Source organism: Aotus nancymaae, unplaced genomic scaffold, assembly GCF_030222135.1.
Source record: "Aotus nancymaae isolate 86718 unplaced genomic scaffold, 86718_ANA_hifiasm-v0.15.2.pri h1tg000029l, whole genome shotgun sequence".
NCBI classification, from domain to species: domain Eukaryota; kingdom Metazoa; phylum Chordata; class Mammalia; order Primates; family Aotidae; genus Aotus; species Aotus nancymaae.
In genome coordinates this window covers 92,821,359-92,839,449 of record NW_026988442.1, presented here as the reverse complement: position 1 = coordinate 92,839,449, position 18,091 = coordinate 92,821,359, and the positions used below count along the sequence as shown (strand labels likewise).

Sequence of the window (18,091 nt, the reverse complement as noted above, 5' to 3'; positions counted from 1 at the left end):
AGGAGGAAGGAAGGGTTTACTTCCCACTCCTGACGAGTTCCCTCGCTTTGAAGGAGGGCGGAAGCCAGATTCCTGGGATGGAAACAGAGAGCCAGGTAAGGAAAGGCAGCACTTGTTGGGTAACTCTAGATGAGCAGTTCACAAAGTGAGTTCTCAGGGCCCTCGCAGGGGTGCACTGGGTCCCCTCTGTCCAGCTCATGTCTCCCGGGGGGCTGGGCTGTCTCCTGTCCCGCGGCTGCAGCGCTTGATCTCAGCAGGTAGAATGCAGAGTAGAAGAATCTGCCTGACTTTACAGGGATCTGTCTGAGTATAAAACAGGACTGCTCTTTCCACTCATTGTTTTTGGAGAATAAAGTTAAATGAATTAATTTTCTCAGTCTCAATTGCTAATATGGTAAATATCCACAGTTGTAACTCCCATTAACAAGATCTCTTAGGGGTCCTCAGTAACTTGAGACTGTAAAGACATCTTGATACAATGCCTGAGAAGCATTTCTCTGAATCTTACCTGCCCCCCTTATGAGGTGGCACCCTGATGTCCAAGTGGCTTACCCCTAGCCCGTGGTGGGCATCCGGCATGAGCGAACGGTGGCTGTCGAGTTGCTCCCTCCTCTCAACGGTGTCATTCCCATCTGCCTTTGGTTGCACTGTGCTTTCCTGTAAGGAGATCTGTTTCCTATTTCAGGGCCGGGTCATGAACATTTTCGTGATGCTCCCCGCCCTGATCATCCACCTCACGATGGTCATTCCCCAGCCAGCAGAGAACGCTCCTCTTCTCTCCAAGGCATGGACATGGCATCCCTACCTCCCCGAAAGCGCCCCTGGCATGATGGCCCAGGCACGTCTGAGCACAGAGAGATGGAGGCCCCAGGGGGCCCTTCTGAGGACCGAGGAGGCAAAGGTAAGAGCAGGCCAGTGGTTACGGTTCCAGGAGCTGCAGGGCCGACGGAGGCTTGCCTGCATCTGCTGCACGTACCCTCACGGCCTGGGCTGTGCAGGGCTGCGTGCTCCCAAATGTGGTGCCAGCGCCACACGAGCTGTCATCCAGTGGACTGCAACTCGGCCCCCCGCACGACTCCAGCTGCCTCCAGGAATCCCTGTTCACTCCAGGTTTTAATTCAGCCCTCTGCCAAGATGCCCCAGTACTCTCTGCTGGGCTTGCTCTCTGGGAGCCCTGCTCTCATTGGCAGTCTGCCCTCCGTGAAGGCTGCTTGGAGCCCTCAAGGGCTCTCAGTGGGAGGGGAAGAGTTGTCCCCTCCTGGGTGCTCGTCGGTTTTTTCAGCCTGGGTCTAGAGGAACACCTTTTGTGCCTAAGGTCACAAAGACTTTGGGAAACGTGGTCTATGGGCAGGATTTCCAGGGACACAGTAGATTATCTCCCCAGCTGGAAACTCTGGAGCTTTATTTGATAGGCAGCACTAACTTTAGGAAGAGTAGTCGCCTGTGAAGGCTGACTACAGCTCTGTACGCAGGGCAGCGGGGCAGGTGCACAGGCGGTGTGGTTCAGAGGCTTCTGGGAAGGCTGCTCCCTGCATGCCCCAGCTTGTGCTCTGCTTCTGGAGTTAGCCTGTCTGTATGGACGGTCCCTCCAGCACAGAGTTCTGCCATTTGGTCTTTTTGGTTGTTTTTGGAGACATAATCTTACTCTGTCACCCAGGCCAGAGTGCAGTGGTGTGATCTCGGCTCACTGCAAGCAACCTCCAACTCCCAGGTTCAAGTGATTTGTGTGCCTCAGCCTCCAGAGTAGCTGGGGCTATAGGTGTGTGCCACCACACCTGGTGAATTTTTGTGTTTTTGGAGAGGTGGGGTTTTGCCATGTTGGCCAGGCTAGCTTCAAACTCCTGGCCTCAAGCGATCCACCCGCCTTGGCCTCTCAACATGCTGGCATTACAGGCATGAACTACCATGCCTGGCCTGCCATTTGGTCTGGATAGTTGTTTTTCTCAACAAAACCCTCAGAAATTACATCATGTATCATCAATAGATCTCCATGCATAAACACATGGTACTACTAGCCCGTGTGCTATGACCTTGGCTGACTTTCTTGGGCACTAGGCACACCGTAGTTAGGTCCGTCTGGCCAAGGACATGCAGTTAGCATGGGAATGACGCGGTAGCTGACACTCTGCCCAGCTGCCCTCAGGTGGGTTGAAGCTGCACTTTGTAAGGAAAGAAGCCAAGATCGTTCCTTTGGCTGTCTCTCCTAACTTCATCTCAGCTAGATTCATATTCTATTACAAAATGTAAGAGAGAGGGCAGTTGGCAATAGTCTGAGAGTGCATTATGGGAGATGTGACCAAATCCTATCATTTCCTGAGGAAAACAGTCTTACAAGGTAGAATTTTTTTTTCTTTTGTTTTTAAAAAAATATTCTCAAGCTCCAACAGAATGAAATAATTTTAACAGTACCTCAACATTTGTGTGTACAAGTCTGAAGCAAGTTGAGCTATCCCTGGGTGATATAACATGAAAGCCAATGTTTTGTGGGTTTTTTGTGCTTTGCTTTTGTTTTTTCAAGAAATGTTTTATTTTACTAATTACGAAAAGGAAGCCAAAAGTGGCGCGTCATGGGACAGTCACAGAGAATACTTATCCTAGTTGGAGCACATTTTATTAACATCAGCAGCACGTCCTTCCAAAGTTAAGTCAGTGTATTCAAACCTCAGCATACTCTGGTGGCTAGGAGCGGGTAAGACACTCACGACGGCCTGGGACGTGGCCCAGGAGGATGATGCGCGTCTCCCTGAAGGTGCTCCACGCTCATCTCCTGGCTTCCCATCGTCTGTCACATAGCCCTGGGGACACGGATCTAGCTGATGTTCAGCCCATGGCCATGAGCCAGGAATGGAGAGGCAGGGTCAGGAAAGGGTAGAGGCACACCTCTCAGCGCTCTGAATACCACTGCCAGTCTCCCTGACACCCACCAGCAGCAATCCACTGTCATCAGACAGTAGAAGTTTGTACTGGGAGTTGTTGACAAAATACAAAAGTCCCATCTGAAATTTTCTTTTTCAGGCCGAGGGGGCCCAGGACCTGCCCAGAGAGTGCCCAAATCTGGGCGTTCCAGCTCCTTAGACGGAGAGCACCACGATGGATACCACAGAGATGAACCTTTCGGGGGCCCTCCAGGCAGCGGCACCCCTTCTCGAGGTGGCCGGAGTGGCAGTAACTGGGGTAGAGGGAGTAACATGAACTCTGGCCCACCGAGGCGAGGAGCTTCTCGGGGTGGTGGAAGGGGTCGGTAGAAGTTGGAACTGGGTAACCTGAGGCCTCTCTGGACAGTATTTAAGAACTTGTGGACTTACCAAGAGAAACAAAAGGAAGCCTGCACCATTGTAGCCCTGAGCTCTTTTCTGGGCACCTGAATCCCAGGAACCCTCAATGAGGTCTTCAAGATGAAGAGACTGCTCCGGCCACCAGCGTGGCTGGCCTTGTCCTGTCCCGTCCACCCTCACTGCCCCAACTCCCATGTTGTTTTGTGAAGAGAAAAGCTGGGATCTTTTTTTTTTTTTTAAGTGTCACAAGACATGGGGCACCTCCACCAATTTAAGTTCCTGTCCATTTGGAAATTTGTTTCTATGTGTACAGTTTGTCAGAGAAAAACATAAAGTTTTTGTATGAATACAGAATGTGATTTACGCAAGGATTAACAGAAAACTAGTTGTGGAGTGCTTGCCTTAAGATTTCCATCGCGTCCCATCTGCCTAGGAGCGCGCGATTGAGCGAATTAACCGCTAGGTCATTTAAATTAATCCCAGCCGTGAACTTTGTGGTTTTCAACAAATTCTGTTACATCATTTTGGTGATCGAGTGAGAAATACTTGAAAACTACTCGAATGTAGTTTGTAGTAGGTTGAAATTTTGACTTGCCCTGACAGATGGAACATTACACTCTGAAGAGAAAGTGCAGTGCAGTCTTCTGGCTGTTCAGTGAGGGACCCCCCCGGATGTATTCCTAGGAATCGCTGTTTAGATTTGAATCGGCTTGTTATGATGAGAGGAACTTGATGTTAGTCAGAAATCCAGTCACATGCCCTTTAGATAACTTTAAATCACACATTGAGTGGATAAGGAATGGACCAAAACAGCTCCTAAAACAGTTTTGCGACACTGAATCTTCCTCTTCCACCCTAGCTACGTGGAAACACGGCAGGGCGTACTTCTGACTCATAGTAAGCCAGACAGACCTTGTCCATGGCAAATTCTCTGTTTGAAATAAACATACCATTTGGTCCAGTTTGGATTGGAAGCCAAAAATTCAGTTTATTGTACATACCCCATGATACTTTCTATACTGACCTTTATTTTGGTTTGACAGGGAAGCTTCTATTATTAAAAGGACTGTCCTATGGCCACCTTAACATTTCATTATATTGACAGCTTCACTTTGGCGTCAGAGTCAGATTTATTTGGCAGATTTAGCAGTGCTTAAAGTTTCTTTCTTTCTTGAGACGGGCTCGCTCCATCACCCAGCCTGGAGTGCAGTGGTGCAATCATGCCTCACTGCGGCCTCAACCCTGCCTCAGCTTCCCTGTAGCCCAGAAGGGTATTTTCCCAGAAAATACCAGAAGGTGGGTCAAGCAATCCACCCACTGTGGCCTCCCAAAGTGCTGGGATTGCAGGTGTGAGCTACAGCAACTGGCCGCTGGTGCTGGAAGTTTCAGTGGTTGCTTAGAAAAGGCATACTGACATAGTGTAACAGTATATAAAAATCTAACCGGTTCTCTATGAACGTAAAACACAGCAAAAGCTAACTGATTTCTGTGGAGAAAATGTCAGCCATACACACGGCTTTTCAGTGTTACAATCTAGAGACTATTACAGCTTATTTATCAGCACCCCACCATAAACATATGAGGAGTCTCAAGATTGCTTTAGGTTATGGGTATTTCTTCACTCACCCCTACCTGGTACAGCCTAGAGAGAGAGAAACTGCAATCTAATTTCATGAAACTAAAACTGGATCCAGAGAACAAACCCATATCAAGATTACACTTTTTTTTCCTGAGATTCTAGTGTAAAGAATTTCATTATTTTGGGCTTTAACTCTAAAAACATAGTATCTCAGTAAGCAGATAACCAGATCACATTAAAAAAAATTTCATTTTACCATTTAGCTCTACTGGACTTGACCACATTTTGAGAAGAAAACAAAAACCTCTATATTATCCTTTAAAAACATCACTGTCACAATATATACTAGATGTTGTCATTTGGAGTGTATAAAAACTGTATTTTCAATGTTTGAATTGAGAAAACATTTTTGAGACAGAGTCTCATTCTGTTGCCCAGGCTGGGGTGCAGTGCGCTGCAGCCCCCACCTTCTGGGCTCAAGTGATCTTCCCAATTCAGCCCCGCCCTGAGTAGCTGGGATCTCAGTCATGCACCACCACAGCTGGCAAAGTTTTTAAACATTTTTTGTGGAGATGGGGTTTAACTATGTTGCCCAAGCTGGTCTTGAATTCCTGGCCTCAGGTGACCTCCCGCCTTGGCCTCCCAAAATGCTGGGATTACAGGTGTGACCCAACAGCTGAGAAATGTCAAATTTTTAAGTGTTTACAAAATAAACACTGTAAAAATTATAAAACCCCCAACGATTGCAAATTCTAGAGAAATTTAAAACTAGAACAGAAATTTAGGGGACTAGAAAGAGCAGCCAATGGCTTAAGTCTTTACAACTGAAAAAATAAATCATTCTGAAAACACTGCATTTGCTCTCAGAGCAGCCTGTTGACGTAGGTAACCTTGTTTACTGACGGGGAACAAGGCAGTGTTCTTTACCAAAACTCAGGGTCGGTGGCCTGCAAGCCTACAGTGTGGATGCTGGCCAGCTGTGTCACTTCTTGGGACAGGGCTTAGGGACCTGACTTAGGAACACACATTTTGGGGTTGGAGGGAGCAGCAGCGCTGTACTGACCACAGACACCCTGTGAAGGCAACACTGGGATCCAGCTCAGTAAAAGCATTATTTTCAAACTGTGCAGGCCAATGCACAGAAAAAGTAGTGGTCCTCAGCCTCGGGGAACACCGCATCACCTGTGGAGCTTTAAAAAGGTTCTGGTGCATCCGAGTCACGGCACCAAAAAGAAAAAAAAAAAAAAGAGGTTCTGATGCCTGGGACCTAGTTCCCACGTTCTGAGGTGCGGCTCTTCAATAACTGATGAGCAGTCAAGCGTGAGAACCACCGGCACAGAATGTTTATATTCCAAATATATTCTACTTCCCAGTGTACTCTTACTGACAGGAAGTAGTTTTCTGGACTCAAGAGTGTTAGGCTCATACTTACTGGCAATAAATTAAGGTAGGTAAAAGTAAGTGCTGAACCTAAAATGAAGGAAACAGCAATGAGATGTGAAAAGCGTCTTACGGTCAGCCTGCAAACTGTAAACTAGTTTACAAAGCGGACCATCAAGTGAGGAGTAATTCGAGCTTGTAGAAATCCATGGTTTCCACCAGATACAGGGATTCCGGACGTAGAATTATCTTTGTATTTGCAGGGTTTCTGCCGAGACCGCGAAGCGTGTACGTGCCCCTTCCTGGATCCCACGCTTCTTGCGGCAGGAAATTTCTTTGGTCCATCGCTTTCGTCGTGAAATACAGAACTGATTTTCCCTTCATGTTATAAGGCACTATATTTATGATTTCGTTAACTGAAGAAAAAGCCCAAGATAAACCATCTTAAATAAGTACTTTTAAAAGTCCAGTGGCTGAATTCGGTGTTTAATCTGATACCCTTCTGGATTCGCTGACGCTGAAGCATGAGAGAATAATTTCCAAGTCTTGGTACAGTCAAAATTTAAGTACCGTCACCAACCTACGTCTACCACTGGATTTTTAAATGACAAAACAGCCTGAGAAAACAACGAGAACAGCTAATTCGAAGAAAAGCCATTTTTCTTTACTCAGCCGAACCTAAGACCACAGTTACTTCGAGAGCAGCTTAATAACCGTCTCACATCCTGTCAGCAGTTCAGCGACAAAATCTCCAGAGCACGTTCCGAGTCCAGCACAAGACGCTGACATTCAAGAGCTCCCGACGCTGCTGTCCCCTCCGGTGCCGGCAGCCGCTCCCAGCTTAGACTCGCAGGCGGTCGCGGAAGGGCCTTCGCCGCGGGGTCCCGCCCCCGCGTGCAGTCCTCGGCTCCGCCGGCGCTGGCTCCGCGTCCTTCCCAGGTGGCGCGGGCACGAGGTCCTCACACGGGCAGAGCCTTGGAGAGGCCGGCGCCGCGGCCCAGGCGACCCAGCGCGAGGCGCAACGCCGTGCCGCCGCCCCAGGGCAGCAGCCCGACCAGCGCGGCCAGCAGCGCGGCCACCTGCGCGCCCGCGCCCAGCACCGTGAGCAGCGTGCTCCGCAGGCTCAGCGCGGCAAACAGCGTGGCGCCCAGCGCGGCCCCGTAGAGCAGCGCGGGCCGCGACGGCGCCTCTTCGCAGCGCAGCAGGCGCCCGCACGCCGCGCCGCCCCGCAGCAGCGCGCCTCCCGCCAGCGCCAGCGCCGAGCCCAGAGACCAGAGCAGCGCGAACTTGCGCGCGCGCAGCAGCAGCACCGGCGCGTAGAGCGCGGCCAGGCCGAAGCAGAGTGCCGCCAGCAGCAGGCACCCGCCGCCCGCTGCCAGCCGCTGCCCGCGCGTCACGCTCGGCAGGCACGCCGGGCCCGCAGCCGCCGACTCCGCCGAGCTCCGCGACCACGTCCAGCGCAGGCCCGCGCGGCCCAGCCACGCCCCCGCCGGCCCGTCTCCGGGCTCCTCCGCCTTCCCCGCGGCGAGCAGCGGCTCCGCGGCCGCCTGGCCGCCCGCTTTCCCCTGCGCCAGGTACTCCTGCAGCTGGCGGTGGAGGTCCGCCATCTCGGACAAGGCGGTGGCTGGAGGAAAAAGCTGCCGCTCATTTCCGGCCCTCCCCTGCCGCGGACGGAAGCGGCTCGGCCTTCGGGCGGCAATTGGTCGGCCGCGGAGAAAGGGGCAGGGCCCGGAGCGTTCGCGGAAGTGGGTGCTTCCTCGGCGGACCTCTGCGGTGTCCCGGAGTACCGCGGGCGTGGGTGCTGCCAGTCCGCCTTCCGTCGCCCTCCCGTTGCCTGAGCCTCTTCTTTGTCCCGAGTAGGAGTCCTTACGGTCTGGCTAAGTCCTGCCAGCATTAAGTTAGTTGAAAGGCCAGGGTGGGTGTGGCCCTAAGGGGGCACAAGAGGGTCCCTTCTGCCGATGGAAATGCCCTGCGGCCTGACCGCGTCTACAGTAGTGGTGATGTCCTGCTAGTTTTGCAACATGGAGGAACGGGTAAAGGGTACACAGGATCTCTCTTGTTTCTTACAACTGAACACAAACTTAGAGTGATCTCAAAATAAAAATTTAATTTTTTAAAAAGTTCACACCTGTATGACTCAGGTGGTTTTTTTTTTGGGAACGTCGCGTCCTGATTTGTCACTTCACTTGTAGTAATAGTAACCATCCTGATCACTTACTATGGGGTTGGTAAAGGAAAGATTGACCCCCACCATGCTCAGCCTGCTTCTCTATTCGGTTCTCAGTTTCGGCCGCAGGCCTGGCAACATCCTTGACTCCTTTGCGCCCCGTGTCCAAGACGCGGCGCTGCTGTCTTGTGTTCGGTGTCACTCTTGTGTTCTGGGCAGCGCCACGCCCAGGTTTCCTGACTCATCGTCAGGTCACTCAGAAAAGCTGCCCCCTCCCCGCGCAGGCCAATCCTGATCTATTCTCAGGCCACACCTACGTGCCCTGCTCTTTCTCAGAGCCTCCTAGTGGGTGTCTGCCTGAGATTCCTTTCACAGGTTACATTCCTCCAGGCATCCCTGGGCTTCTCCCTGCAGCTACCTTCACAGCTTCCTTCACCACCTTGGCTTCCTCTGGGTGGCCCTGTGTCCTTTGTCCTCTGCCCTAGGTGGATGTAATGTTAATGGCTTCCTGTGGTTTGGCTTCTCAGCCTTTCCATCCCCTGTATAACTAATCTCCCTCAGTAAGTTCCTTTTAATGTTCTCTGTTTTCTTGGTTTCATCCTGACAGATATAATTCGTTTTCAAAATACATTCTGATTTGTTACCTCACTTGATAATAACAGTGACCGTCCTGATCACTTAGCATGGGCCAAACCATTAGGATGGCTACGATCAAAACAAAAAAAAAAACAAACACACCAGAAAGTGACAAGTGCTGTCAAGAATGTGGAGGAGTTGGAAGCCTTGTACACCGTTGGTGGAAATGTGAAATGCTACAGCCGCTGTGGAAAACAGGATGGAAGTTCCTGAAAATTAATAAATAAATAAATACATACCCACCCACACAGACAAATACATATGCACATACATATATGTATGTATGTATGTGTGTGTGTGTATATATAATTACAATCGGATCTAACAATTACACTCTGGATATATACCCCAAAGAATTGAAAGCAGGTCTCAGAGATTTGTCCAACTCTTCACAGCAACGCTATTCACGTTAGTCTAAGAGGTGGAAGCAACCCAAGTGTCCATCAGCAGATAAATAAAATGTGATATATGCATACGATGGACTACCATTCAGCCTTAAAAAGGAAGGGAATTCTAACACGTGCTATAACATGGGTGAACCTCGAGGACACTATGCTCAGTGAAATACTGCATGGCTACACTTCTATGAGGTACTTACAGTCAAATACACAGAGCTAGAAAGTGGACTGGGGCCAGGAATGCCCATCAGTGATGTTACCTAATCATTTGTGCAGCTCCGATATAGAAAAGGCAGGACTGTGCTGCTCATTTTTTAGGTGAGGGAAACAGAAATACCAAGAAGTAAAGTGACCTACCCAAGGTCACCCACAAAATTGACGATGGGGCAGGGTTAGGTTGCCATTTCTGGTTTCTAGTCTTGTGGGCTTCCCATTGCAGAAAGAGGCCTTTGCTGGGAGTTCCTCTGTGTGAGCCCTGGATGCGCTTTCTGCTCTGGTTTGGTTGCAGAGAGGGAAGATCATAACAAAACCCTTCCTCCCCCAGCACTGCAGTAAAACTCACCCTAACAACCATCTGAACTTGCTTCCCTGTCTCCCTTGAGCCCTTCAACCAGGTCTTCACTCCACCGTGCTGGAAAATCGTTCATCACAAAATCGCCAGACGCTGTTGCCAAGTCTGATGAGTTTCAGCCCTCAGCCCCAGCTTGGCTGTCCCTCCTCCTGAGTCCTCAGCGTGGCCGTGCCTGGGGCATCTCCTCTTTTCTCTCTCGGCATCCTCTCCCCAGCCCGTGTTGTTAAAGCCATCTGTGTGCAGAGCCTCCCCAACTTCTCTACCAGGCATCTAATAGGCGCCCTGGAGGTGATGTGTGGAACCAAACACTTCACTCCTGACTTCCCCTACTCATCCCCCAAAACCTGTAGCTACCTCCTCCTTCCCCACCTCAATAAGTCGAATCCCATCAGAAAGTCCCACCAGCTCTACCTTGGAAACAGATCCAGTACCAGCCCATTCTCTCCTCCACCACTAACCCCACATCTGGGCACCCGCCTTCATCCCACCACGGTGCCCTGCTTTTTTGGGGCGTTTTTCTTTTTGAGATGGAGTTTCACTCTTGTTGCCCAGGCAGGAGTACAAAGGTGCGATCTCGGCTCACTGCAACCTCTGCCTCCCCGGTTCAAGCGATTCTTCTGCCTCAGCCTCCCAAGTAACTGGGATTACAGGCGCACACGCCCTGCTAATTTTTGTATTTTTACAAAAATTACAAAAGGTCGCCATGTTGGTGAGGCTGGTCTCAAACTCCTTCCTCCCCTCCCCCTCCCTCCCTTCCTCTCCCCCCCACTCCCTTCCCCTCCCCTCCCCCTCCCCCTCCCTTCCCTCTCTTCCCCTCCCCTCCCCCTCCCCTTCCTTCTCTTCCCCTCCCCTCCCCTCCCCCTCCCCTTCCTTCTCTTCCCCTCCCCTCCCTTCTCCCCTCCCTCCCCCTCCCCTCCCCCTCCCTTCTATCCTCCTCCTCCCTATCTTCCCCTCCCCCTCCCCCGTCCCTCCTCCCTCCCCCACTTCCCTCTTCCCTTTCCCTCTCCCGTCCCCCTCTCCCTTCTTTCCTTCCTCCCCTCCCCCTCCCTCCCTCCCTTCCTTTTTTTCCTTCCTTCCTTCTTTCCCTCCTTCCCTCTCTCCCTTCCTTCCCTCTCCCCCTCCCTCCTATCCTTCATTTTGAGGCTGTCCGTCCTTCTGAACTCCATTCACAGTGGACATTGATGTGGATGGAGATGCAAAGGAGCCAGACTCACACAAGTGCAACAGGGCCCTGGAAGGGTTTTAAAAAATTTTTTTCTTTTTTTTGAGACGGAGTTTCGCTCTTGTTACCCAGGCTGGAGTGCAATGGCGCCATCTCGGCTCACCGCAACCTCCGTCTCCTGGGTTCAGGCAATTCTCCCGCCTCAGCCTCCTGAGTAGCTGGGATTACAGGCACGCGCCACCGTGCCCAGCTAATTTTTTGTATTTTTAGTAGAGACGGGGTTTCACCATGTTGACCAGGATGGTCTCGATCTCTTGACCTCGTGATCCACCCGCCTCGGCCTCCCAAAGTGCTGGGATTACACTGAATTATATTTAAAACACACAATGCACCCACGTTATATGTAACGAACACAATATACTATTAACGTATATTTATCATAACCACTTGTAGCTACTGTATTCCCAGTGCCCCTCTGGAGTGTGTTGGAGATAGGGCGCGGTTGGCGTTGTCACCACGCTGCAGGCACTTGGTGCTGAGGTCGAGTAAGCTGCTGCTGGAACGCTGGCGGCGCGCGCGTGCGGCTGGGGATGCGCTGGCTCCGCTAGGGGCGCTGGCGGGCGGTTGGGCTCCGGGGACGCGGCGGGGGGCGGGGGGGCGGTGGCGGGGGCGGCGGCGGCGGCGGGGCGGGGCGGTGGCGGGGGCGGGGGGGGGCGGGGGGGGCGGTGGCGGTGGCGGGGGGGGGCGGGGGGGCGGTGGCGGGGGGGCGGGGGGGCGGTGGCGGGGGGGCGGGGGGGCGGTGGCGGGGGGGGCGGGGGGGGGCGGTGGCGGGGGGGGGGCGGGGGGGGGCGGTGGCGGGGGGGGGGCGGGGGGGGCGGGTGGCGGGGGGGGCGGGGGGGGCGGTGGCGGGGGGGGGCGGGGGGGGCGGGGGGGGGCGGGGGGGGGGGGCGGGGGGGCGGGGGCGGGGGGGGCGGTGGGCCCTCCTCCAGTTGTCTCCTTGCGCGTCCTGGGGAAACTGAGGACTCACACGCCCTCCCACAGGAGCGTCTGACGCAGGGCGCCTCCCAGGATGCCTCGCTTCCCCCAGGGCTTGGCAGCGTCGGCTTGCCCGGCTGCCACCGTCCGTCCCGCTCTCCGGGGTCTCGGCCTGACCCGGGCGCGGGCCGCTCGCCGGCGCTTTTGGCTGCAGCCCTCCTCGGCCAGATTAGATTAGAAAATCGCTAAAGGGATCCTGTTCTGATTGCCTTAGAGTTAAATAAGCACCTTATATAAATGGAATAATCCTGAATTTTTCAGAAGTTAGAGAAATGTAACTTCTAATACTGTCAATGGTCAACAAGGAAAAGAGAATTATTTTTATAAAAACTAACTCAGAGGTTGGACACGGTGGCTCACGCCTGTAATCCCAGCACTTTGGGAGGCCAAGGCGCGGATCACTTGAGGTCAGGAGTTCGAGACCAACCCGGCCAACATGGTGAAACCCTGTCTCCACTAAAAACACAAAAATTAGCCTGGCGTGCTGGCGGGCGCCTGTAATCCCAGCTACTCTGGAGGCTGAGGCTGGAGAATTCCTTGAACCCAGAAGGCGGAAGTCGTAGTGAACCGGGATTGCCCCACTGCACTCCACCCTGGGAGAGAGAGTGAAACTCTGCCTCAAAAACAAAAACAAAAACAAAAAAACTAACTCAGAAATGTCTTAAGAATTCAAAATCTTGTTATTTAGACAAATGTGAGTGGCTTAATATTTTTGGTTTAACAGAAGCAGCTATGGGCCAGGCACAGTGACTCATGCCTGTAATCCCAGCATTTGGGGAGGCAGAGGCCAGCGGATCATGAGCTCAGGAGTTCGAGACCAGCCTGGCCAATACGATGAAATCCCATCTCTACAAAAATACAAGAAATTAGCAGGGCACGGTGGCCTGTGCCTGTGGTCCCAGCTACTGGAGAGACTGAAATGGGAGGATTGCTTGAGCCGGGGAGGTCAAGGCTGTAATGAGCCTAGACCCCAGCACTGCACTCTAGCCTGGGTGACAGAATGAGACCCCAACTCAAAAAAAAAAAACAAAAACGAAAGAAAATAAAACCCATGTAGAAAGGGCTAATTTCTTTACGATTATTTTCCTTCTCTGTAGAATTTTAAACAAACATTTAAATATTTTATTGTCAGTTTGAAATGAATAGCCAAATAGTTTCTCATAATTTGACTTCTATCTTAAGTGGTTAAATCTCTTGATAACTTTGCTTTTTACCTTCCCAATACTGAGTCCCAATGTAAAGTAAAAGAAGAAAATTCCCCAGGTTTTATCTGGAATGCCATTTTTGAGAATGGATTCATTTGGGATAGCTTTGATGTCTAAACTGTCTCTGAATTTCCCAGAGGGGCCCTGAAAACACTTGTCTTGTCCTCTTTGAAAATGGGGTTAATCATCTTTATAATTATTTTTTGTCAAAAATGTTTTGACTTTATTATCTCATTTTGCAGGATGCAGAAACAACTGTATTTCCCTGTCAGTTGCGCTATTGTTGTAAGGAACTGTCTTTTTTTTTTTTTTTTTGAGACGGAGTTGAGCTCTTGTCACCCAGGCTGGAGTGCAATGGCGTGATCTCCGCTCACTGCAACCTCCGCCTCCTGGGTTCAGGCAACTCTCCTGCCTCAGCCTCCCGAGTAGCTGGGATTACAGGCACGCGCCACCATGCCCAGCTAATTTTTTGTATTTTTAGTAGAGACGGGGTTTCACCTTGTTGACCAGGATGGTCTCGAACCCTTGACCTTGTGATCCACCCGCCTCGGCCTCCCAAAGTGCTGGGATTACAGGCGTGAGCCACCGCGCCCGGCTGTTGTAAGGAACTGTCATCTAGTCTTCTGTATTCAAAAATTATCTGGCTCCATAAGGAATTCCCCTTTTCAATTTTCCTCATAAGTTATCTATAATTAATAACAATTTAGTAGACTACGCTTTTTAAAACAGAAATAAACTGTTTATAAAATGATTTCTTTCTGCCTGACCCCTCTATAATTCAAAACGCTTACTGAGTATTCTTATTTTCATGGAAATGTAAGTTATTGTCATAAATTCGGTGGGAAATAGTTGGAAACATTGGTGACAACCAAGGACTTGTTTGGAATGTCATATTTGAGGATGATGCTCATTTAATCAGATACGACCAGACACTTTTTTTTTTTTTTTTTTTTTTGAGACAAAGTCTGGCTCTATTGCCCAGGCTGGAGAGCAATGGCGCCATCTTGGCTCACCTCAACCTCCACTTCCCGGGTTCAAGCAATTCTCCTCCCTCAGCCTCCTGAGTTGCTGGGACTACAGGTGCGTGCCACCATGCCCAGATAATTTTTTGTATTTTTAGTAGAGATGAGATTTCACCATGTTAGCCAGGATGATGACCAGACACTTTTAAGGAGCTGTTGACTTTATGGAGACAACGCTTACAAAGCCCTCTTGGAAAAATGAGCCTGGTATCTGGCTTACAGGGGAGAGGAATTTGCCCAGATCTGTAGGTACTGCCAGTGAGATCTGGGGGTGAGTTCTTTGTTTGGCTTCTTGGCCTCACGTGGTTTTTAAAAGTTCATTCCTATGCAAACTTGGCCCATAGTAAAGGGCATTCTTGCTTCTGCCTATAAAAATAACCGGGCTGAATCTAATCAGACCAACTTTGTCTGATGTGGTGTGTGTATGGTGGAGGGGGACTAGGGGGGGTCAAAAATAAGCTTTCTTTGGGGTTATTTTTATCAAAATGGAGGAGACTGAAGAAAAACACGTGTTTCAATGGAAAGCTGCACACTTCATAGCACATTTTTCTAGGTTACCAGGTTCTAGCCTTTTTCATTGTATTTGATCTACTTTACCTCCTTGTAAACTGCAAGTAACTGATAGATACGTAAACTCTTTCTTGTCTGGTACAGATTCTTCCTCAATGTAGCAGAACAGATTTTGACACCTAGCTGCTAATTGCCCATACTGTCAATCCTTACCAAATTTTAAATTCTTCCTGTTTCCATTAATGTCTGGTTATGGCTGAGTGTGGTGGCTCATCCCTGTAATCCCAGCACTTTGGGAGGGCCGAGGTGAGAGGACCCCTTGAGGCCTGTAGTTTGAGAACAGCCTAGGAGACATAGTAAGACCCTGACTTTACAAAAAAATTAGAATTAGCCAGGTGTGGTGGTAAGCACCTGTAGTGCTAGCTACTTGGTGGGCTGGGGTGGAAGGGTGGCCCGAGCCCAGGAATTTAAGACTGCAGTGATCTATGATTGCATCACTGCACTGTAGCCTGAACAATAGAATGAAACCCTGTCTCTTAAAAAAAAATGAACCGAAGGAAGGTGAAATGACAATATCTCATTGGAGAATAGCAATAAAGGAGTAGAAATTATAAAAGTGAACAAAATAAGCCGGGCGCGGTGGCTCATGCCTGTAATCCCAGCACTTTGGGAGGCCGAGGTGGGCAGATCATGAGGTCAGGAGATCGAGACCATCCTGGCCAACATGGTGAAACCTTGTCTCTACTAAAAATACAAAACTTAGCTGGGCGTGGTGGTGCACGCCTGTAGTCCCAGCTACTCAGGAGGCTGAGGCAGGAGAATTCCTTGAACCAGGGAGTCGGAGGTTGCAGTGAGCTGAGATCGGCCACTGCACTCCAGCCTGATGACAGAACAAGACTGCATCTCAAAAGAAAAGAGAAAAGGCCAGGAGTGGTGGCTCACATCTGTAATCCTGGCACTCTGGGAAGCCAAGGCAGGAGGATTGCTTGAGCCCAGAAGTTTGAGACCAGCCTGGGTAACATAGTGAGCCCTTACCTCTAAAAAACGAAACAAAACAAAAACAAAATGAAAAATTCACTGGATGGGATACAGAGTAGATTTGAGTTGGCAGAAAAAAGAATCAGTGAACTTGAAGACATGTCAGTAGAAATAATGCAACTGAAAGAGAAAAATATGAAGAAAAATGAGCAGAGCGTCAGAGCAACATGGGGCACCACGAAGTGCACCCACATATTGACATGATTTAGCTCTGTGTCCTGCCCAAATATTATGTCAAGTCGCAATCCCCAGTGTTGGAAGTGGGGCCTGGTGGGAAGTGAATGGATCCTGGGGGTGGGTTCTAATGCTTTAGCACCATCCCCGTTGGTCACGATAGTGAGTGAGCTCTTGTGAGATCTGGTCATTTAAAAGCGTGTAGCACCTCTCCCCTCCCTCTTTCTTCCTCCTGCTCTGGCCATGTAAGACGTGCCTGTTCCCCGTTTGCCCTCTGCCATGATTGTACATTTTCTGAGGCCTCCCCAGAAGCTGAGCAGATGCTGCCATGCTTCCTGTACAGCCTGTAGGAATGTGAGCCAATTAAACCTCTTTACTTTTTTTTTTTTTTTGGAGATGGAGTCTGGCTCTGTTGCCCAGGCTGGAGTGCAGTGGTGCAATCTCGGCTCACTGCAACCTCCAGCTCCTGTGTTGAAGCGATTCTCCTGCCTCAGCCTCCTAAGTAGCTGTGATTACAGGTGCCTGCCATCATGCCCAGCTAATTTTTGTAGTTTTAGTACAGACGGGGTTTCACTGTGTTGGTCAGGCTGGTCTTGAACTCCTGACCTCGTGATCCACCTGCCTTGGCCTCCCAAAGTGCTGGGATTACAGGTGTGAGCTACCGTCCTGGCCTAAACCTCTTTTCTTTATGAATTACCGAGTCTCTGGCATTTCTTTCTAGCCATGCAAGAATGGACTAATATACAGGTGAATAGTGAAGAAAAGTGAGAGAAAGGGATATCAAAATTTTTAGAAGAAATAATGGCTGAAAATTTCCCCAAATGTATTTACTTATTTATTTTTAATTTATTAATATTATTTTTTATAGAGAGAGTCTTACTCTGTCACCTGGGCTGGAATGCAGTGGCACAAGGATAGCTCACTGTAACCTTGATCCCCTGGGCTCAAGCATTCCTACTGCCTCAACCTCCAAAGTAGCTAGGACTACAGGTATTCACCCCAATGCTCGGCTACTTTTCAAGTTTTTTTGTAAAGACAGGGTCTTTCTGTATTTCCTAGGCTCGTCTTGAACTCCTACCCTCGAACAATCATCCCACCTCAGCCTCCTAAAGTGCTGAGGTTACAGTCAAGAGCCACTGTGCCTGCCTAATTTCCCCAACTTTGATGAAAAACATTATTTTAAACATCTGAGAAATAATGAATTTCAAGTAAGGTAAACACAAAGACATCCACACGCAGATATATTATAGTCAAATTTTGAAAACCAAAGATAAAGATAAAATCTTAAATGTAGCCAAGGGGATACAATTCATCATGTACCAGGGAAGCACAATAAGATTGACAAATGATGTCTCATCAGAAGCAATGGAGGCTAGAAAGCAGTGGTATGACATGTTCAAAGTGCCCAACAGTAAAAACAAAACAAAACAAAACAACAGCAGCAAAAAACCTGTTAACCAGTAATTCCATACCCAACAAAACTATCTTTCAACAATAATGGCAAAATAAAAAGCACTCCAAAATAAAGAAGGTCTGAGTGAATTTATTGCTAGCAGGTCTGAGTTACAAGAAATATTTAAAGTTTTCCAGACAGAAAGCAAGTGACACCAGATCCTAATTTGAATCCACATAAAAAACAAAAGTGTTGGTAAAAGTAGATAATTACAACAGAAAGTATAATTGCATATTTCTTCATCTTTCTTCTCTTAACTGATCTAAAAAGTAATTGCATAAGAAAATATGTGTGTTGGGCCAGGCATGGTGGCTCATGCCTGTAATCCCAGCATTTTGGGAGGCCAAGGTGGATGGATCACCTGAGATCAGGAGTTTGAGACCAGCCTGGTCAACATTGTGAGACCCCATCTCTACTAAAAGTACAAAAATTAGCTGGGTGTAGTGGTGCATGCCTGTAATCTCAGCTACTTGGGAGGCTGAGGCA

The 18,091-nt window shown here is 49.7% G+C and overlaps 2 protein-coding genes across 2 annotated transcripts in view; one reads left to right on the top strand and one right to left on the bottom strand.

Moving 5' to 3' along the window:
• WDR33 (WD repeat domain 33) overlaps window positions 1-5,708 on the top strand; it is a 112,140-nt gene extending 106,432 nt beyond the window's left edge. Inside the window, exons 20-22 of the mRNA XM_012462318.3 lie at window positions 3-95; window positions 686-901; window positions 3,016-5,708. Of these exons, the coding sequence (XP_012317741.1) occupies window positions 3-95; window positions 686-901; window positions 3,016-3,245 (539 nt within the window). The 3' untranslated portion in view covers window positions 3,246-5,708. The remainder of the gene's footprint in view (window positions 1-2; window positions 96-685; window positions 902-3,015) is intronic.
• Window positions 5,709-7,193: 1,485 nt separating this feature from the next.
• Window positions 7,194-7,841, bottom strand: SFT2D3 (SFT2 domain containing 3). Its single transcript, XM_021667989.2, has one exon. It carries the CDS (start codon window positions 7,839-7,841, stop codon window positions 7,194-7,196), a length of 648 nt encoding a protein of 215 aa, XP_021523664.2.
• Window positions 7,842-18,091: the final 10,250 nt, after the last annotated feature.

Bases quoted from the DNA above. Each gene is read 5' to 3' on its own strand.
- SFT2D3 (XM_021667989.2), bottom strand. From the start codon at position 7,841: ATGGCGGACCTCCACCGCCAGCTGCAGGAGTACCTGGCGCAGGGGAAA.